At 41.6% G+C, this 21,661-nt stretch overlaps 1 protein-coding gene across 1 annotated transcript; it reads right to left on the reverse strand.

Annotated features, from left to right (window-relative positions):
- PHYH (phytanoyl-CoA 2-hydroxylase) lies at positions 2,533–19,461 on the reverse strand. Its single transcript, XM_013968514.2, has 9 exons — positions 19,322–19,461; positions 15,425–15,483; positions 14,200–14,310; positions 13,383–13,551; positions 10,499–10,580; positions 8,667–8,848; positions 6,586–6,735; positions 4,807–4,938; positions 2,533–2,931 (listed from the first exon to the last, which is right to left on the reverse strand). Exons 1-9 carry the CDS (start codon positions 19,394–19,396, stop codon positions 2,878–2,880), a joined length of 1,014 nt encoding a protein of 337 aa, XP_013823968.2. The 5' UTR covers positions 19,397–19,461; the 3' UTR covers positions 2,533–2,877.

Consider the following 21,661-nt stretch of genomic DNA (forward strand, 5'->3'; position numbering starts at 1 on the left):
GGTGTAGGCTACGATGTATAACCAGCTGACCCTTCTGATTATGAATCATGGCTGTAACCTGATTGTGTCTCCCTTTAACACTTTCCAGGCTAGGTTTAAGGAATTTGGGGGTGTGGGCTTGAGCAGTACACATAAGGTATATGAGGTTTTCACAAAAGTCAGTTGGGGTCCTTGGCTAAAAGGAGACTCTGCCTTGGGCCCACCAGTGTAATAAACTGCACTCCACTATCTGCATTGTCCTTCTGAGTGAGTTTGTTTCCCAGAATGCGTGGCTATAACAGGACCACCGACCTTCCATCTGGGAATGTGCCAGTGTCTGCTAGATGAACTTTTGACACCAGAGGGCTGAATCCCATCCTCAGTCTCTGCTGTGCTGTGCTTAGTTGCTCTGTTGTGTCCCACTCTTTGCAACCCCATGGACTAATACTGGAATGGGTTGCCATGCCCTCTTCCAGGGGATCTTCCCAACCCAGGGATCAAACCCAGGCCTCTCCCATATTGCAGGCCATTTATCATCTGAGCCATCAGGAAAGCCCAAGAATACCAGAATGGGTAGCCTATCCCTTTGAGAAGGTAACAGATAGGAAGGCCAGGGGTCACCAAACAGAGCAAATAGGCTGCAAGTAGCAGACATTTTTTTATCTCTCTCTTAAGCGGCGGGAAGAAACAAACTAGTGTTATATTTTTTCCCCTTCTCTATGCAAATTTAAAAAGAAGTTTCTCTTCGAAATTTTGTGTTGCCATAAAGAAGCCTAGTTCCAACTGAACTTAACTTTTCTCAAACCGTGAGCTAACCAATGCACTTTTCTTATGGAAACGTTTGTCTTAAGCTATATTAATGTACTATGCATTTACCCTAGACTCTATCTTCAAGTCGGTTCCGCCTAAAGGCTCAGAACTGATATGACAAGCCAGTATGTTATACTCATATATTTTTCTCCTAATCTATGTTAATGAAACTGTATATTTGTATGGAAAACTGCCTTTCTTCAAGATTCATGTCAATCATTTTATGGACCGGGATGACTCACCTGGTGCCATTCTCTGAGTTTTGAGACATTTCCTTTCTTTAATTAGCAGACTGCTACTACCTATATAACATCCAGCTAAAGACTAGCAGGGGAGGTACTCTTTCTGCCCCCTTCTGATGTCTATGTCAAAAGCATTCTCTCTTGTATAGTTTAATGAGACTTCATTGCACAAAAGCTTTGAGCAATCAAGCTTCATTTCTGGCCCCTGATTGAAGTCTTCTCCTCCGGAGCCCAGAATCCCAGCGTCTTGCATGGTTCAGCAACAACCTTTCATCTTCTCCAGGGGAACTTCCTGACCCAAGAAAGCAACTGAGGCCTCCTTCATTTCAGGTGGATTCTTTACCAGCTGAGCTACCTTGGGAAGCCCCAGTCTCTGGCAAGCATCTCTATTTCTGAACTTTCAGAGGCCCGAGGCTTACTCACACCTGCGCACTCATACCTGCCTGCACTCTCCCGGTTCCCTTTCCCCTGTGCTTCCATGCACTTCCACATGGAGCACTCCCACACTCCTCTTTGCAGGAGGCAGACCTGAAACAGTTCTGTCTTTTCTCTTTGCTGCAAATCTCTGGTCCCAAAATTTTCGCTAGAAAAACATTTCTAGAAACTGGTGCAAAATGAACCTTGTTCACTAATAGATGCTAGGATATTTGTTAGATGAACTAGTTGACACAGGGGACACAGAGAAGAGGGGAAATGTTTCCTGACTGACTAGCTGCAGTTCACTCAGAATTGCACCAGGGAGATGACATTCTGCTGTCTGATTTTCCTCTTGAAGTCTAAGTTTTCAAATGTATTTTAAAGTTTATTTGAACAGTTTCTTGCAAACAGTGTCCTATACATGCTGTTTATGCTGACTTTCCACATATACATTTTATTTCCAGTTATTCTATAGTCCTGAGAGCATGTCAGGGATTCTCATCTCTTCCCCAGTTTCCATCTGGACCTGAGCTTAAACTGGATGTCCTTACAGAGAAACTGACAGAAACAGTGACTTGACACTTCGGAAAATGCATGCTTTGCTTAAAGAAAGGGACCCTTTCCTTATTCTGTTTTTCTTATTAAAGCTTCAAATAGAATTTATTAAAAAAAAGAATTATGACTCCTTGCTGCCCTCAGCTGGTGGAGAAATACAATGCTCTATTAAATCTCTGTAGCCCATGCCACTTGAAATCAAAACCAGAAGTATTTTAAAAGCTTTCCTGGACCTTCAAAGAGGTTAGGTTTCATTCATAAATGCTGAATGTTTTCAGTTGCCATGCTGAATATGAATTGACAGAGAAAGTTACCCTGGTCTTCCTTCTTTAGAGAGAAAGCCTTGGAAAGATCCAGTCTGTTTTTTTAAGGAGCGTGGTGGCCTAGAGAGGCCATGGGAGGAATCCTGTGTCAGAATGTGAGTTTCCACCCTTATTTTACAACCGATGCCCTTCTTAAACCCTTCACTAACTGCATCTCTAGTATTCATTGTTCCAGATTTGCAAAGAAATCTCACACCACACAAAACTGGCAGGTGGTGGGTTCTCTGTTTCAGAGCAGTAAACCTTGCTTGGGTAAAGAGTTAACTGAATGAAAGAAACTGATCTAACACACGTCTTTATGCATCACCTTTATTAGTTGCAACCCCAAGTTTTCCTTAAAACAGTAATATTTCACTTTCACTATTTTATATCCATTAAAGGCATCCCATCATACTGCATTATTACCCACATGCAATTAAGTACTGCATCCATGCACTTGGATTTTGTTAACATGGATAGAAATGATCAGATCATCTCACTGAGAAAAGATTTTCCTCTGACATCTTGTTCCACCTTGGTTTTCTTGACAAGAGTTTGAGCGAAGGGCTATTTCAGAGGTTGATTCTTTCTCCTTTCGCGACACGCCCTCGAAATGTCCAAACATCCTGCAAATAATACCAAACACAATGAGTTTCTGGGAACTTGGATTTACCTAATCACCATAAGACAAAGATTTCTGGCATCTACTCATCATTAAATGGTGGCGGGGGGGGGGGGGGCGGCAGCGGGCGGGGGGGGGGGGCGGCAGGCGGGGAGAGACAGCCTTCCACAAGTCATAAGTTAGTAAATAAAAACCGCATTCTGAGACTCCAATTAATTTACTTGCCAATATCTAAAATCACGTTTCATAAGCCAAGACAGTGAGTCCTCACACTGTCATTATGCTTTACTTGGCACTTGTGTTGATTACAGGTGTTGGGACTGGCTCTTATGTTTGGTCACAAAACAGTTTAATACCTAAGCTCCTGCTATCCTTGGTGATATTTGCCTGCCCCATTCTGAGTGATCTGCTCCTGAAAATGAAGTCCTACGCTACTGGATTGGTTTTTTCTTCTTTGTTCCTAATAAGACAATTCAAACTTTTTTTGCTTATATTTCTGCAAACAGCAAAGTACACTAGAAGAATGATTTTGGAATTGGACCTCCCCTGAAGTCTCAGTCACTTAAGTAACTAAGGCCAGTCTCTTGAACTTTTCATTTTCTCGTTAATAGCATGGAGCTATCTTGGCTGCTCCATTGAGTTTTGGTGAAGAAAAGGGACAGGGACATGCTTTTGTGCCTGGAAAGAACTCTATAGCAGAGTTAGTCGATAAACTAATAAAGTCGATAAACTATAGCTGAGACAGTCATGAAAAGAAATAGAGGAACTGATTGATTAGTACAACCCTGACAGACCTCAAACAGAAGATATATGTTTTTTATCCTGCCTTAAAATTCAGGGTGTTGGATGGAAGACCCAGCTGGCAAAATAGGTTGCCTTTCTAGGTCATTTAATTGCGGGACAAAGGAAGGACAAGACTGTCCAGGAGGCGCAAATGTGAGATTAGAGCATCTTCGGATATGGGGATACATTCAGAGATTCTAGACAGAAAATGGCTCAAGGGTGGAGGAAGACTCTTGAGGCGGGAAGTTTTTTCAGAAGGCTGTTGTTGGCATGCGAGGCTCTTCAAAGTACGGGGAGGCCCTGCGTTGTCATTACATTCAGTCTACTTGGGGGTCATGTCACCCCAAAATAGATGATGCATTTATGATTATCTAATAAGTTCAGCTTCTTGCTTCAGAGCCCCAAATATAAGCACCTACAATACAAACTAACTTTATTTAGTTGCCTTGACTGATAATTTGTTATTGATCAGCGACAGCATGGAATGGTCACCAGTAAAGAACAAACAATCTAAGCATAACAACGTTGTTAATTGGCTTCATACCTCAATACAAAGTAAAAAGTTAAAAAAAAAAAACAAAACAAATAATCTACAATGAGGTGTATTAATAGGGCAGGCATTTGAAATACTGTCTTAACACCCCTATGAAAAGCATCAGTGATCACCCATCTCTACTACATGCAGGCTCTCCTTAAAATCCAGTGCAAACTGACCCAAACAAACACTTGCTTGAGAATTGCTTTCTTTACAAATAAAGGAGGCCTATGATTGACAGCCCAAACCTTTTACAGCTATGAGTTCAGAAAGTTTCTTTGTCTTCCATTTCCTCATCTCTGAATGTGCTATTTCCTCTCCTACTTGCCCATTCTAGAACAAGATGGCCTGCCCAAAGACTTACAGAAACCAGGTCCCCCACACTAGGGAAGCAAGTAGTACAAGCAAAACCCACTGTCGTTCCTAGAAGGTCTCAGCAATGTTTCCAAAAGGAGTTGTAAACCTAAGCATTTTATACCTTCACAATGAATCAGGTATGACACTATTAAGCATCTAAAGAAAAAACTGAGATCTTTACTTTGTCATTTCATACAAACATACCTTCAGAGTGATGTCTTTAAATCCATGCTTTTTGCTGATCATATTGACAACTTCCTTTGCAATGTTTTCTTGACTGGTGCCCTCCACATCTATGTAGTGACAGTTGGCATCCGCAAAATGGCAGGAAATTGCCTGTGGAAATTATTATGATCCAAAAGTATATCCAAGGAAGGGAACAGAATTATGTAAGGAAGAAGTGTGTTTTTGGCATTTGATTTTTTGAATGAAGGATATTGCCAAGTCCTACTAAGGAATGTTTTGCAGGGTTTCTCATCACCTTCTCAGCTACAGAATTTAGTGGAGGGTGTAATGAGTTGGTATTTCAATGGCCACAGATGATGGGGAAAGAAAAACTGAAAAAACCTTTCAACGGAAAATAATACACAGACACCCACCTCCAATCCAAAGCACAGTTCCAGTCTGATAGCATTCACATAAAATACTCATCTCGTTTCCTTTTGAAGGTAAGATGGAAGTTACTTGGTTCTCCCCAGTCTTGAAGGACTTATCAACAGATCTAACTTGCAAAGCGATAGTTGAAACTACCTTCCTTGCCACAAGTTAGTTCTCTTAGGGTGACTGCACCCATCAGAAGATCTTCCTACTTCTTACAGATTTCTAGGCAGTTGAGTCACAAACGTTCTTCCCCATGGAAACCCTAGTACTATTCTACACCATATGGGAGCCTGAGGCAAAAGAGAAGAAATGTACACTCCTACCTGTACACTGTTATGCATTTTTCAATGGTTAATATTTTCCCAAACTTTAAAGCAGCCAAAAATATTGAGAAACCACCAAGTTAGTATATTAAAACACACTGTTTCCAGTGTAGTGCCTGTATCTTCCTTTTGTATAGTTCTGGGTGTCATGGTATTAGAGGGTCTGATCTTTTTTTAAATTTTGGTATTGTGCTTACCATGGACTTTTTGGCATTAATTTTTATTTCTTTTAACTGGCATTAAGATATTATTTAACTGGATATTGAGTTTTTTGAGCCTCTGAGGGAACTGCCTTCTTGCCTCACACTCATCTCAGTCCTGTTGAGCCTGGTGGATGTCTGAATGAATGGAGGATGAAATCTGACAACTAACCCTCAGCCACAGGGAAACAGAGAGCTGTTGTGATAAACTGGAAAGCTTCACTCAGCCCCACAGAATATTTAGTATCAGCCCCACTAATATTTAGTATCAACAGCCATGTCATCCTAGGGAAATGTGAGCCCAGTGTATCATCAGAGCTGCTGAATTTTAGAGAAGCAAGAAATCTGGGAACTTATGAGAAATTCTGTCAGTTTTTAATGTAAGCACTGATCTCATAAACCTGAAAACACTCTGAGGCTAAGGAGTAAAAAATATGGCCATATCTGATTTCTGGGTGGCCAATTCACACCTTCCTTTCCAATCAATAATATTTTACCAACAGCAATAATATTACAGATGTTCCCCTTATATGAGCTGTATACCTTCCAAATGTTATTATTTGGTATGTATGTCTGCTTTTATCTTTCTCTCTGAAAACGTGCTGTCAGTTGCCAAGTAACTAAGCTCTCTGTCTGGAGCAATTCCATGAATGTTCACTAGTGATGGCATCCTAAGGTCATCTGGCTTCTTACTGCTGTAAGCAACAAAGCATGAGGGAAACAAAAAAATTTCCTGGTAAATACACCAGACTAAAGGGCAGCTGAGTTAAAAGTTACAAATCCTTTAACTTTTCATGTATCGGGATATTTTTCTTCCTCATGCATTCATCTTCAAACAGTGCTGTGATGTGAATGTGTACCTTCCGGAATCCTTGACTTTTGTTCCGACCAGATCCATGGATGAGCAAAGGGTGAAAGAAGACTGTGTCTCCCTTCTCCATTACCAAGTGCACCCGGGCGTTGTTTTTGTCATAGTCCTGGATCCCGTGGAACATGATGTTGACTCCCCCCTAAAATCACAAGAGAAGCCAAGTCCAAAAGTGAAGAAGCCAAGAATTAAAACTCTTATCAATGATTCATCAGGGAAAACAAAGCTTCTCTAAGTTCTTTCAAGAGAAAGAGATAAATAAATTAGATTTTAAAAAAACTTACGTATACCAAACTTTCTCAGTTGACTGCTTTTAGAAAGCCATGTGTTGATGTTAAAATCGTGAATTTTTTAGACCTGATGAAAAATTTGGAATTTCCACCTATGGTTCATTACTGAATGATAACTGAAGAGCCAGATCAGCTTTGCGTTTTGCAGGAATACAGGAGACCACCTTTTCTGGTGAACCATGCTCATTCTTCCCTAGCATGCTCTTCTCCTCACCTGGAACTTGTATCAATCACTCCTCTATTACTCAGAAGTATCTCTGAGAAGCTAATATTCTCCCAAGTCACAGAGAGAAAATGCTCAGTCTTTCTCAGCCCAGAAACCACGTAGGTCACATCCAGAGTAAGAAAGAATAGTAAATAAAAACATTAGCTTTTAAAATATTTTCCACTCCCTGTTTTTCCAAGTGAATCACCACACAAAAAGAAAAAAAAAAACAAAAATCATCATTTGTTTTCAAACTATTTTCTAACTATTTAAAAAATATTTTCAAGGTTAGTTATTGCATTAGATAATAGTTCTATCTTTATGAAACACTGAAATGAGAAGTAACATTTGCAATCTTTTATGGGTCCTTGGAGGAGAGCATCCCATTTCCTTTCCTAAGAATATTCCAACTCCAAATTCCTTTTGGGAACGACTCCTTCCCTACTGCACTGTGCTGAGTCTTTGCCTCCTGCCCAATGTGGGTATGAGAGCAAGATAAGCTCGTCTGACCTCCCGTTGCTGCCACTTTGAATCTAAGCAGATGACTGAAGCAACTGGACATAGTCAAGTTTCATCTGACCACTGCAGGTGCTGCAGCCCAACTGTTCCCACTGAAGGACTTCCTCTTTCCTCCTCACCCTCCAGAGTTGGCAGCCTGCCCACGGATTCTGCATGTCCCTGTGGCCCTCCCTTCAGCTTGAGTCACTGAGAGCCCACTTCTCTTGCTTGCACCAACCTTTCCTAAACCACAACTTAACTGAAGAATTTCCGATTTTATAGCAGAATCTAGACTCAAGGTATTTTCACCTAGGACTAATCCTCAGTTCAAGAATTCTAACTAGTGGACACTGAAGTCCTGAAAGCCATATTCTTTACATCTCACAGAACCATGTGTACTCTTTCTGCCTTAACAAAATGTGCTCTTCCCACCTTGATCATTATTACGGGATTCTGAGACCTTATTGCCTAACATCTAAAACACTATGGGAGTCCTCTCCAGTTTCTCTGTCTCTGGACTCCTATTCCTGCAGTACATTCTGTGCCAGACCACAGGGTTCTCGTTCTTGAAGAAATGATTTGATCTCCTCACTCATGGGCCCCAAAGCATTGAACAGTCCTCCAGCATCACCAGCTGAATTGATAAACCATGGAACAGCTTCATAATGGAACACCGCTCAGCCCTCCCCAGAGCCTCTCTCTGCTGCTCTCTTCAGGTGGAAGCAGATGATCCTCTTCTTTACTGAGAAAACTAACAGTCAGTGTGTACGACTCACTTGGCACACACATCTAGTGTTACCGTGTTTGTGTCTGACCTCTGCAGTTAGGCTTTATAATCTCAGATCTTTTATAGCATCACCAAAGTCCACCACTTTGGTTGGCCTTCAAGTACTTGTTGGAAGAATAAATGTGATCATATGGTCAGCCATCCTGGAATTTTCCCTGCTCATTCTAAATCCTAGAACAATGTTTTGCTAAGAAAGGAAATGTCATCTTATTGGCAAAGCTCCTTATGTATACTGATGTGAAATGAAAACAACAAAAGGTTCTGATCAAGACTCAGCCATCTAGCAGACTTACCTCCCACTGGGGATAATCATGTGGTTTCAAGGGGCCTTTGTGTGTCCCTGGGAGCACAACCAGACAGCCATTGTTCCGGTCAATGTGCTCCATGGCTGTCCAGGCACAAACGATGCTATTGCTGGGCCTGAACGGGAAATAGTGCAGATCCTGGTGCAAGGGGTGACGGGATGTCTTCTTGCCTGAAACAGAATCTGTTGTTAAGTAAACTCAAGTCCCAGAATTATTCTCCTCTGCCTGAAAAGCCGGAACAATGAACTATCCTTGAAAAAGCCAAATACATGAGACAATGCTGAAGAAAGCCACCTCTACAGATGAGCACCAAATTAGAAGACTGCTGCTGCTGCTGCTAAGTAGCTCAGTCAAGTCCAACTCTGTGTGACCCCATAGACAGAAGCCTACCAGGCTCCTCCATCCATGGGATTTACCAGGCAAGAGTACTGGAGTGGGGTGCCATTGCCTTCTCCAAATTAGAAGACTGAATCAGCACAATGCCTCTGGATCCTGTAATTCTTTCTGGGTTTCTGGTAACCGAGGTCTACTAACACAATTTTCTAGATATCCGTGCTTTATTCCTCCCTAACTCTGGTTTGGGCACAGAGCTTAGCATTTTCCAAGCCAGCTCAGTCGCTCAGTTGAGTCTGACTCTTTGCAACCCCATGGACTGCAGCACACCAGGCTTCCCTGTCCATCACCCACTCCCAGAGCTTGATCAAACTCATGCCATTGAGTCGGTGATCCCATTCAACCACGTTGTTCTCTGTTGTCCCCTTCTCTTTCTGCCTTCAATCTTTCCCAGCATCAGGGTCTTTTCTAATGAGTCAGTTCTTTCCATCAGGTGGCCAACATATTGGCAAGTATTCCCCAAAAAGGTTGACTAATTAGAGTGGTCAATCTGAGGCCTTCTGATAAACTTCTAAGTGGCTGATATTAAAAAAGTATTCCTTAATTAACTAAATGTATAAATATAAGGACTTTCAGAAGTTTCAGCACCAAACTAGAACAATTTGGTATACAATCACTGTGGAGAATCGGAGATACTATGCCCACATTCACATTCTCCCCTAAAATTGCCTTCTGAGCGTGGTTCCCCAGGCCAGGGGATTTCTCCAGGCAGGACACCCAGGGAGGGAAAGGCCTGCTAATGTTAAGCTACAGGCTTAGCGCATAAACCTCTCTTGGAGAGGACAGAGACAAAGTAGAAACGGATTAAAGATCTCTAATGGCTGATTTCCTACCACTGATACAGCTGAATTTCTCAGTGTGGCCCAAGAGCCATCTGCATTAGCATCTGAGTATGGTTAATAAAATCCAGGTTCCTAGTTTCTATTTTGTGAATCAGTCTCTCTAGGAGGGAGGGCTTAGAAGCTACATTTTACCAAGCACAGGGAATTTTAAGAATAGCTATAGTATTTGATATATAAGTTCAGTTTTAAATTTGTTAGTAATAATGCTGTCTTCAGATCAGGAAGCCAAAGTCCACACCCTCATGCATGGGTGAGAGTGGGTAACAAAACTTAGAGATGTTGAATATCAGGAGTCTGTGGGGTAGAGAGACAGTCATGTTTTATTAAGCTGCATCTTTCAGAAGCCACTTGTCTACAGTCCCAGCAATAACCCAAGTTAACATCAGCATCGCTACTATACTTCAGTGTTGTTATGATGTAAGTTACTTCGAGACTTAAGTGAAAGTACATATATTCATTTATGCAAAAATTTAGCAGTTGTGAACTTTGCTATTAGTTAGCACATCAATCTTATGTAATTTAATTAAACACTTTCTTTTTTATTTGTTTGCTTTTGCTTTTCCTTTACCAATAAGAGCTCTTTACCAGAATCTGGAGGTTTGTTTATCAGCATTGTATGCATGGCCATAATATTGGGTCCAGTGAAGCACTCCACATATTTCAGAATCTAAGGAAAAAGGAGGGAAAAGTTCATGGGAAATCAGATGCACAAGTATGCGGCACAAAGTACATCTGTCTATACTAGAACCCCGTTGGCAGTCATTTAAATCAATCAACCAATATTTCACAACCTGGCAAACAAACCACGCAAAAGTGAGTAACTGGAAATCATCGGAAACACTCTGAAACAGGCTTCTTAGAACCAGCTGAAAATCTAAGTGCTCCTTCTACAAGAGAGTCATGAGTTTCTCTGAGACACCAGTTACAAAGGGCAGGAATAAGATCTCCCATGAAAATGATGCCCAAAATGGCAGGGCCAATTGAATGAAAAAGACAATGATGTTGTGCAGTCACTAAGTCCTGTCTGACTCTTTGAGACCCCACAGACTGCAGCACACCAGGCTTCCCTGTCCTTCATTTTCTCTCGGAGTTCGCTCAAATTCATATCCATATTCAATCTCTAATTCTGTCTGACTACAAAAATTGAAGCACATTCTATGGCTTTCACTTATATGATCTCTTCTGTACAAAGAATGCAGGCAATTTGAGTATAAAACACTTGAAATGTTACAAAAATCCCAGGAGTCCGGCCTAATGCTTGTTTTTTTTAATAAAAAGTTTCTTTTTGTCATTTTGGGGGGTATTCAAAAAATGGAAAAAGAGTGGTTCTTTTCATTTCTTTTTTTAATTTTGATTGGGGTATAGTTGAATTATAATGTTGTGTTAGTTTCAGGTGTATAGTGAAATGAAAGTGTTAAACATATACATATATACACTGAGATTCTTTTCCCATGTAGGCCATTACTGAGTGTTGAGTAGAAGTCCCTGTGCTGTACAGTAATCGTTATTAGTTGTCTGTTTTATATACAGCGTGTGTATGTGTCAGTCCCAGTCTTCCAATTTCTCTCTCCTAGGCTGCATTTTCTAAACTGTCATCATTCAAGAGCCATCCTCAGATTTTCTGTCCTGCTTTACAGATCTTCTCCCTACATCTTATCTTAGTCTTATCCTGATTAATAATATTCTTCAAATCATGGGTTTGAGGTGCTGGTTCATTTTTCCAATACATATTAAAATAAACACTTAGCTATTAGAAGAATACCTACCTCCTAAAAATTCATTGCATGAACCACCAGACACATGGTTTGCAAGTTACAGAAGTAGGAACATCCTGACAGACATTCTACCACATGTTGCCTATAATTTCCAGCTTTTATCATGATCCACCCACACAATTTTCATTTGCAAAACAGGACGTGAGGTTGGGAAGAATGCGTGGTTCAGAGAGGCCACTTCCCTTCTCATCCCCAATTCAAGAGGCCGGACCTCCCAGGTGCCTCAGCTGTGCAGTCTTCACGAATCAGACTTTCTAACAGCACCTGGGGTATAAGTTCTAATAAGTATTTTGTGCCAAGTGTCCTTTTAAACCATTCTAAAACTGGTCAGAAACCATAGTACAGGACTTCCTTATGCTACAGTGGATAAGAACCCCACTGCCAGTGCGGGGGACATGGATTTGATCTCTGCTCCAGGAAGATTCCACACACAAGGAGCACCTAAGCCCACACACCACAACTGCCGAGCGCCAGCTCTGGAGCCTGCCAGCCACAGCAAGAGAAGCCACCGAAATGAGAAGCCCATGCACCTCAACTAGAGAGGAGCCCATGCGCAGCAACGAAGACACAGCACCAGCAAACGTAAGTAAATGAGAAAAAATAATAAAGTCTTTAAAAAATGAAACTGTAATACATTCACGCAAGGGAATACTATGCAATAGTTTACAAAGTATAAAATAGATCCATAGATACCAATGGAAAGATGTCCCTCTCATATGTACTACCAATGGAAAAAACAAGGTGACAACCAGGATGCTTCCTGGTACACAAAAGGTGGGGATATACAAATATTCTTGATTATACCTGAAATGATTCTAGATGAATACATAAAACTGAACAGTGCAGGGGGTGCGAGAATTTCCTTTTCCCTTCATGTCATTCCACACCAGATATTTGCATAACTATGAACTACTCTTAAAGAATAATTTTTTAAAAACCTATTTTAAATTTAAAAACAGACACCTCTACTGACCAGATTCATAAAACAAATTGAAAAACGATCTGCAATAGGTAAGCCTCAGCAATTTTATCCTTGTGGACATGCCTGTAGGGAGTGTGAGAAGGCTCTCTCTTTACCACAGAATTCCTGCTCTTCTCCAGCAAAAATAGCAAAATTATGAGGATTTCTCAGTCTTGGCACTAATGACATTTTGGGCTGCATCATTCTTTGTTTGCTGCAACAGGCTATTCTCTGCATTATAGCATCCCTGGACCCAGTGGCAGGGATCCGGATCTCTACACATTAAAACCCACTGCCCCTCCTGCCTGACAAGCAAACATGTGTCCAAACATTGCCAAATGTCTGTCTCTGATTAAGAACCACTGCTATAGGGCCCCAATAGAAAAGGGCAAGAGTCTAATCCTTTGTGACCCCATGGACTATAGCCTGCCAGGCTCCTCTGTCCATGAGCTTCCCTAGGCAAGAATACTGGAGTGGTTTGCCATTTCCTTCTCCAGGGAATCTCCTCAAACCAGGGATTGAATCCATGTCTCTTAAGTCTCCTGCAGTGGAGAGGGGTTCTTTACGACTAGCACCACCTGGGAAGGCCAGTAGAAAAGAGCAAGAAAAAATGGAAACAAAAAAGTTACGAAGATTTCAGAGGCAGACATGCAGATGCCTCTAAGATGGCAGGCATGCAGATGCCTTTAAGCTATTAGCTTAAAGAGAAAGAAAGCACAGGAAGGTCTTGAACCTCAGGGAGGGTGCAGTATCTGAAGAGTTCCTCATCTTCTTGGAAATCCTGGACCTTGGAAACCACTTTCTCACTTGGCACATATTCTGATTTTGCAATGGTGACATCTCTCATCACCGACAATCCCAACGGTTTCACCTCCTCTCTGCAGATTCTTTCAAACTCATTCCTAGAAAATTCAATTAGTAAATGATGTCAGTACCACAGGCACTAAGCACCTGCCTGGCCTTCCACTTGTTCTGTGGAAAGACTCAAAGACTTGGGAGTGGGTTCTCTGCACTAAGTGGTCCTCAAGCTCCAGGTCAAATAGTTCTGATGACAGGAAGGAGAAAATGGCCAACTCAGAAGTGCCTGCCTCCTAACTGTGGAGTTGAAATTCGCTACCAGAATTTGAATAGTCCATAGCTTAGTGGACCAGTGGGGAAATACTGTGATTTGGTTTCTTTTTTGTGTGTGTGTGTGTGATTTGGTTTCATCAGAACAAAATAGCAAACACCTCCCTAGCATCACCATGCACCAGGCCCTGTTCAACAAACTCTGTCTCTACTTTACCTGTTTAGTCCTAAAACCACGCTAGCGCATAAGTACTGTTATTTTCCCCATTCTGCAGATATAGAAACAGGCATGGAAAAGTTAAGGAAACTGCCCTATACCTACAACATTAACTGAAGAGACTGAACCCAGGTTCTAACAAGCCATTTCCTTACAAACCTGATCCCTGAAAAATATCTGAACATACACAAGGTAACCCTACACATAGTCCCTTTGCATACACAGAATACACATTCCTGTTATATATCAAAGAGTGTTACTGTACCTAAAGCGTTGAATATCAGCATCAGACACCAAATTTTTAATGACAAGAAATCCATTTTCTTCATAAAATTTTCTCTGTTCTAGGCTTAGAACATTATTCTCCCGAGTATACCTAAAGGAAAAAAAAAAAAAATCTCAAATAAGTCCAGTTTAAAAATGAAAACCTTCATGTCAATGTATGGCAAAACCAATATATTGTAAAGTAATTAGCCTCCAAGTAAAATAAATAAATTTATATTTAAAAATAAAAATAAAAATCATAAGCTAACAATATTTATCAAGAACCTGAGAAATGTTTGTACTCTTCCACTCAGCACTTTTATTTCTAGAACTTTAAAGAAATAATCTGAACAAATTTTCAGCTTTAAATCTGAAACATTAATTACTGTCACCAAGAAATGGAAGAATAATTAACTGGTTATATTATATCCTTTCAATGGGATATGACTTGACATTAAAAATGAAGAACATATAATAGCAAGGACAGTGCTTATTAAATTAAAATGTGCTGACAGTGATATAAAACCAAGACACTATTTGTTTAAAACAAGAAGACTGTAAAGAAATAAAGCCAAAACAAAAATTTTTCACAGTGATTGCCTTTATGTAATGGCATTATGAGTGATTTTTTAAATTCACCCTATTTCTATGATTTTAAAATATGTTTTGAAAATAAAATATATTCTGTAATGAATATGTATGGTTTTTCAGAAAGGAAACAAACAACATATTTTATATTTTTAATTGTCTGCTTCATGCATTTACGGAAGAAATCAAAGTAACAAAATCTAAATAAGTGTACAGCACACACATGAACTCAAATCCCCCTGTCCATTCCTCTGGTTTGGAACTGTGACTCTATGAGAATATTCCATGGAGATCAATGTCTTCCACTTCAAAGGTGACTTTAAGATAAACCAAAGATGCTAGCTGAGATATCAGAGTGACCAAAAAAATGGCTAAGTTAAATGAGATAGACCATGCCTGAATTTTATAAAATAAACTTATGCACTTTGTGATGTTTTCCCTTCTTTGTAAATTTTAAATACATATAGAAAGTGTCTTCAAAAATTTCCATAACTGTTCCAATGAGAACAAGTCCTGGATTCAGGGGATTTGTATAATGAATTCTTATCAGTCAATATGTATTTTATATCTGAGTTATCACTGGGGGAAAAAAGTTTATATACATTGTATGGCTAAGAATTAAAATTATATCTACTTACTGGAATTGTTGAGGATGGAAACTGGCAAGGGAACCAACCCCCGAAGTGTGGTGAGCTATCTAGGATGTGACTTAAGGCAAATCAAGTGAAGTCCAGGCATCACCCTTCTAGAATCAGCCCACCCTGGATTGGTTTTCACAAGGGAAGACCAGCCCTACACAGTCATCAGGCACACTGATTACGCACAAACGATCCGATGCACTATTGCTTAGATCATCTCATTTCACAACAGCCTAAGGAGGTGCCTGGAAGCCAAGAGCTTTATTATGCCAACTGCACAGAGCAGAAACCCTTGGCTGGGGTCAGGGTTCAGTAACTGGTCCAAGGTCACCCAGCAGAAAACAGCTGAGCTGAGACTTGACCAACATTGTATTCATACCTTCCATCTATTTTATTCCCCCTGGATATTCCTTCCACTAAACTACTGAGTGAATAAAAATGGAAAATTTTTATTCTATTCTATTCTAGAAATAAGGAGAATCATGTTCTATTCAAAAGAAGTTTTTCTCTTAGTGGGAGTTCATCCAAAATATTAGAAACAGTTTGACTGGTCATTAAAAAAAAAAAAAAAAGAACATCTTTATAAAAAATGTTTGCCAACTCTGGCTGAAGAACAAGCACTTGTCAGTTTACTGGAGTGCCTCTCTATAAAGCACTGTTTCTCAGAAGAAGTGGATATGATGGGTGTCAGATTCACCCAGAGAACTTTTTCAAACCCCAAGAGTTCAAGCTTCAAGATGCTACCCTCAGTTAAAAAATCACTCTGGCTTGGGATTGACACATCCACACTGCTATATTTTAAATGGATAACCAACAAAGTCCTACTGTATAGCACAGGGAACTCTATTCAGTTATGTGGTAGCCTGGATGGGAGGGAGTTTGTGGGAGAATGGATACATGTATACATATTGCTGAGTCCCTCTGCTGGTCTACCTGAGACTATCAAAATTGTTAATCCACAGACTCCAGTATAAAATAAAAAGTTTTTAAAATCACTCTGATAGAACTGAGTTGCATCTTTCAGTTGTATTGAGGCTGGAAAATACTTGGACAATGAATGGGGTAAAGAAATACTGCTGCTGCTAAGTTGCCTCAGTCGTGTCCAACTCTGTGCGACCCCATAGACAGCAGCCCACCAGGCTCCCCTGTCCCTGGGATTCTCCAGGCAAGAACACTGGAGTGGGTTGCCATTTCCTTCTCCAGTGCATGAAAGTGAAAAGTCAAAGTGAAGTCACTCAGTCATGTCTGACTCTCTGCGACCCCATGGACTGCAGCCCACCAGGCTCCTCCGTCCCTGGGATTTTCCAGGCAGGAGTACTGGAGTGGGGTGCCACTGCTAGCTGCCTTCAATTTAAGATCTGCAGCATATAGCCTTTCATAGGCCTCTGAATTACCTGTGGTTTCTCAAAAGAAAAAAAAGTTCATAAAGTAAACAATGACTCCAAGAAAAATATGATCCACATAGTAGAGTATCATTTTTAAATATCTTAAAACATCTAAAGGTTCCTTCTAGTTTTCTATCCAGTCATCACCAGATGATTGACTTAGGATCTCATTTGTTTTGGTCATTTTTTTTTTCATTGTTTCTTTAGCTGAAAGAGCTACATTCTGAATGACACTTCACATAAACATGTTATCCTTTTTGAATGATGTCTGTATCTAAGTGAGGACAATATAATAGTGAAGAAGATGGGAATTCCCTGGCAGTCCAATGGTTAGGACCTGGGCCTTTCACTGCTCAGCGCCTGGGTTCAGGCTCCGGTCAGGAAACTAAGATCCCACAAGCCTCCAATGTGGAAAAAGGTGGAGAGGGGGGCCAAGAGTCAGAATTACTAGCTACTATCTGTTTTCCCCGAGGGAGAGAGTTAACCTCTTTGTCAGATGTTCTCAACAAAATGAAGCTTCCAGGACAGTCCAGACATCAGCCTTCCAATCCTTTTCTCCTCTCTCCCACTCCTGCATTATGGTTTTTATTTTTGTAATTGTTGTTCTTGGAGAATTTTCTTAATATGTGGAAATGTTTACAAAGCTAATAATCATTTACTATGTTTACTATACAAAGCTAGTAAGCCTGGAAAAAAATGGATGCAAAAATCGGTACCATACAGCACGGTCCTGAATATGTTGTTATGCAATTATGTAAATATATAGAAAAGAAACAGACCAAGGTGTTTACAAATAATAATCTGTGAGAAGTGAAATTATGGATTATATAGATTTTCTTCTTTGTGTTTATCTGCATTTAAACACTGCACTGTTACTTCAAAAATTATTCCTTATTTCTTAAAGGAATAATTTAAGGTTGGGAGGAAATTGCCACGTAATGTCTAGCAGTTTCTTTAAGCCTAAACCACACACATATTCACTGAAAATTTAGGTAGAGACGCTCACCACTTCTGGCTATGTAAATTGAAATGAATCAAAATGAAAACTTCAGTTCCTTAACTGCACTGTCACATTTCAAGTGCTCATAGCAACATGTGGCTGCCACATTGAATCCTACCGGCAAATAACATTTTTCCACCATCACAAGGAGCTTGTATTCGACAGCGCTATTCTAGGAAATAGAGATGAAAAAAAAAAAAAAACAAGCTCTGACCTCGACACTATTATAACTAAGTCCAGTGAGATCAGAATATTAAATTTTAGGGAATTTCCTGTCGGTCCAGTGGTTAGTACTTCCACTGCAGCAGGCACAGATGGGTTTGATCCCTGCTGGGGGAACTAAAAGCCTCTGTGCTGTGAGCTTACCCTCCCTCCTCCCACCCCCGCAAAAAAAAAAAAAAAAACACACAATTAAAATTTTAAAGTAATAACAGACTGGATCCAGAAACCTTAATCTACTTCCAGTTATATCCGGGCCCAATATATTGGCACTTCTCACAACTGAACTATTAATAGTATCACACTAAGTGAAAACAGGTTGCTAGTCACTCCCAGGCGTTTGATACCACAGGTCTAAGAGGAGCCTGAGTACCTGCATTTCTAACAAGCACCTAGGTAGTCCTGCTGCTGCTGCTCTGGGGAACACACTTTGACAACCACTGGTTCCAGTAAATGACCTTGCTCAGGAAAGTTAATTTCTCCTAACCTCAAATGTTTTCCCACCTGTAAAGTGAGATTACATAGTCACTTGGGTTCCCTTTACCAGTTTGTGGAGGAGATTTTAAATTAATAACGATTCGAATATGTCAAGGCTTGGAACACAGTTGGGAGAGCAACAGTGGAAGTAAAAGAAAGAGTATAATCGTTTTAGGAGAAATTTCAGAAACTAAATGTAGCAGAGCAGAGTCTAATCATGTCACTTGGTGGGGGGAAGGGGCACCCAGCAAGTTGATTTCTGAGGCACACAGCGACATCTCTCTGGATCTAACACCGGTGGCGCACAGATTGACATGGGATTAATTTCAGAAGGCCTGATCAGGAGCGGACACAGGACACCCAGCCCTTCTCCAGGAAAGAGTGTAAGCTCCACCGGGCTCGCCTGGAGAAAGAAGAGCTGGGGGGCAGCCCCACCCCGAGAGGCCCCGGGTTGCGTCTCTGTCTCTGGGCGGCCCGGCGATCAGGTGCGGTCAAGCGCACAAAGTGACAGGGCAGCAGAGAGCAGGCCCGCTTGGACTTCGCACCCTCCCCTCCCAAAGCCAGAGGGCAGAGGGCCCGGAAGGCTGCAGCGACGCCACTCCAGGAGCTGGAGCCAGCAGCCGCAGCCCCACCGGGCGGAAAAGTCCCCTCTTGGGCCTTCGGGACGCATCTGCCCTGGCCCGCTAGCGCCCGAAAGAGCTGTGCTCAGAACGAGGACGGAGGCTGCGGAGCCAGGAAGAGCCAGCGGGGAGGTTATGCAAAGCGCCCTGAAAGCCGCCACCCTTCACGCTCGAACCCCGCGAACCCAAAGGATACAATGGTCCCGGCCGAGGGGCAACCAAGGTGTCGCAGCAAGACACTCAAGCGCGCGGAAGCTCGGTTTCGGGCCATGGCCGGCGAGCAATACCGGGCCGTCTGGTCTCCAGGCACTTAATTCAGTTGGGCGGCCCCGCCTCCGCTTAGAGGGAGGGGCTTGGAGCGGACGTGGCTCGACGAGGAGGCGGGGCTAGAGTAGCACCGCCTCCCGAGTTGGCCAAGGCGCTGCTCGCAGATTCGCCTCATGGGCCTGTGGGAGAGGGTGTTTCCTGCCGGAGATAATTGCTTTCGAAATGAAGTGAAGTGGCTCAGTCGTGACTCTTTGCGACCCCATGGACTGTAGCCTACGAGGCTCCTCCGTCCATGGGATTTTGCAGGCAAGAGTACTGGAATGGGTTGCCATTTCCTTCTCCAAAGGACCTTCCCCACAACCCAGGGATCGAACCCAGGTCTCCTGCATTGCAGGCAGATAGGGTTACGGTTAGGGTTAGGGTGAGGGTGGCTTTACCGTCTGAGCCACCAGGGAAGTCTATAAAATGAAAGTCGCTTAGTCGTGTCCAGCTCTTTGCAACCTCATGGACTATACAGTCCATGGAATTCTCCAGGCCAGAATAATGGAGTGGGTAGCCATTCTTTTCTCCAGGGGATCTTCCCAACCCAGGGCTCACACCTAGGTCTCCCATATTGTAGGCGGATTCTTTACCAGCTGAGCCATCAGGGAAGCCTTTATTGCTTTTACTAGAGTCCGAAGACCGGCTCTGTCACACCAAGCGGGAGACTAATCCCCAGGGGCGAATCTCCCTGGAGTAATAGAACCAGAACAGAACTCATGTTCTTAACTGCATCGTTCCACTTTATTCTACAGGACTGATCCTTCCAAACTCTGAATGCAGAGTTCCAAAGAATAGCAAGGAGAGATAAGAAAGCCTTCACAGTGATCAATACAAAGAAATAGAGGAAAACAATAGAATGGGAAAGATTAGCTATCTCGTCAAGAAAATTCGAGATACCAAGAGAACATTTCATGCAAAGATGGGCACAATAAAGGACGGAACTGGTATGGACCTAACAGAAGCAGAAGATGTTAAGAAGAAGTGGCAAGAGTACACAGAAGAACTATATGAAAAAGATCTTCACGACCCAGATACTCTCAATGATGTGATCACTCACCTAGAGCTAGACATCCTGGAATGCGAAGTCAAGTGGGTCTTAGGAAGCATCACTACGAACAAAGCTAGTGGAGGTGATGGAATTCCTGTTGAGGTATTTCAAATCCTGAAAGATGATGCTGTGAAAGTGCTGCACTCAGTATGCAGCAAGTTTGGAAAACTCAGCAGTGGCCACAGGACTGGAAAAGGTCAGTTTTCATTCCAATCCCAAAGAAAGGCAATGCCAAAAGATGTTCACACTACTGCACAATTACACTCAACTCACATTCTAGCAAAGTCATGCTCAAAATTCCCAAGCCAGGTGTCAACAATATGTGAACTGTGAACATCCAGATGTTCAGGCTGGATTTAGAAAAGACAGAGAAACCAGATATTAAATTGCCAACATCCACTGGATCATCAAAAAACCAAGAAACTTCCAGAAAAACATCAATTTCTTCTTTATTGAGTATGCCAAAGCCTTTGACTGTGTGGATCACAACAAACTGTGGAAAATTCTTCAAGAGATGGGAATACCAGGCCACCTTATCTGCCTCCTGAGAAATCTGTATGCAGATCAAGGAGAAACAGTTAGAACTGGACATGGAACAACAGACTAGTTCTAAATCAGGAAAGGAGTACATCAAGGCTGTATATTGTCACCCTGCTTATTTAAATTATATGCAGGGTACATCATGCAAAATGCTGGGCTGGATGAAGCACAAGCTGGAATCAAGATTGCCAGAAGAAATATCAATAACCTCATATATGCAGATGACACAGAAAGCAAAGAAGAACTAAAAAGCCTCTTGATGAAAGTGAAATAGGAGAGAGAAAAAGTTGGCTTAAAACTCAACATTCAGAAAACTAAGATCATGGCATCAGGTCCCATCACTTCATGTCAAATAGATGGAGAAACAATTGAAACAGTGGGAGACTTTATTTTGGGGGGCTCCAGCAGATGGTGACTACAGCCATGAAATTAAAAGACGCTTGCTCCTTGGAAGAAAAGCTATGACCAACCTAGACAGCGTATTAAAACACAGAGACATTACTTTGCTGACAAAGGTCCATCTAGTCAAAGCTATGGTTTTTCCAGTAGTCATGCATGAATGTGAGAGTTTGACCATGAAGAAACCTGAACCCCAAAGAATTGATGCTTTTGAACTGTAGTGTTGGAGAAGACTCTTGA

This window comes from Capra hircus, chromosome 13 (genome assembly GCF_001704415.2).
Source record: "Capra hircus breed San Clemente chromosome 13, ASM170441v1, whole genome shotgun sequence".
Lineage (NCBI taxonomy): Eukaryota > Metazoa > Chordata > Mammalia > Artiodactyla > Bovidae > Capra > Capra hircus.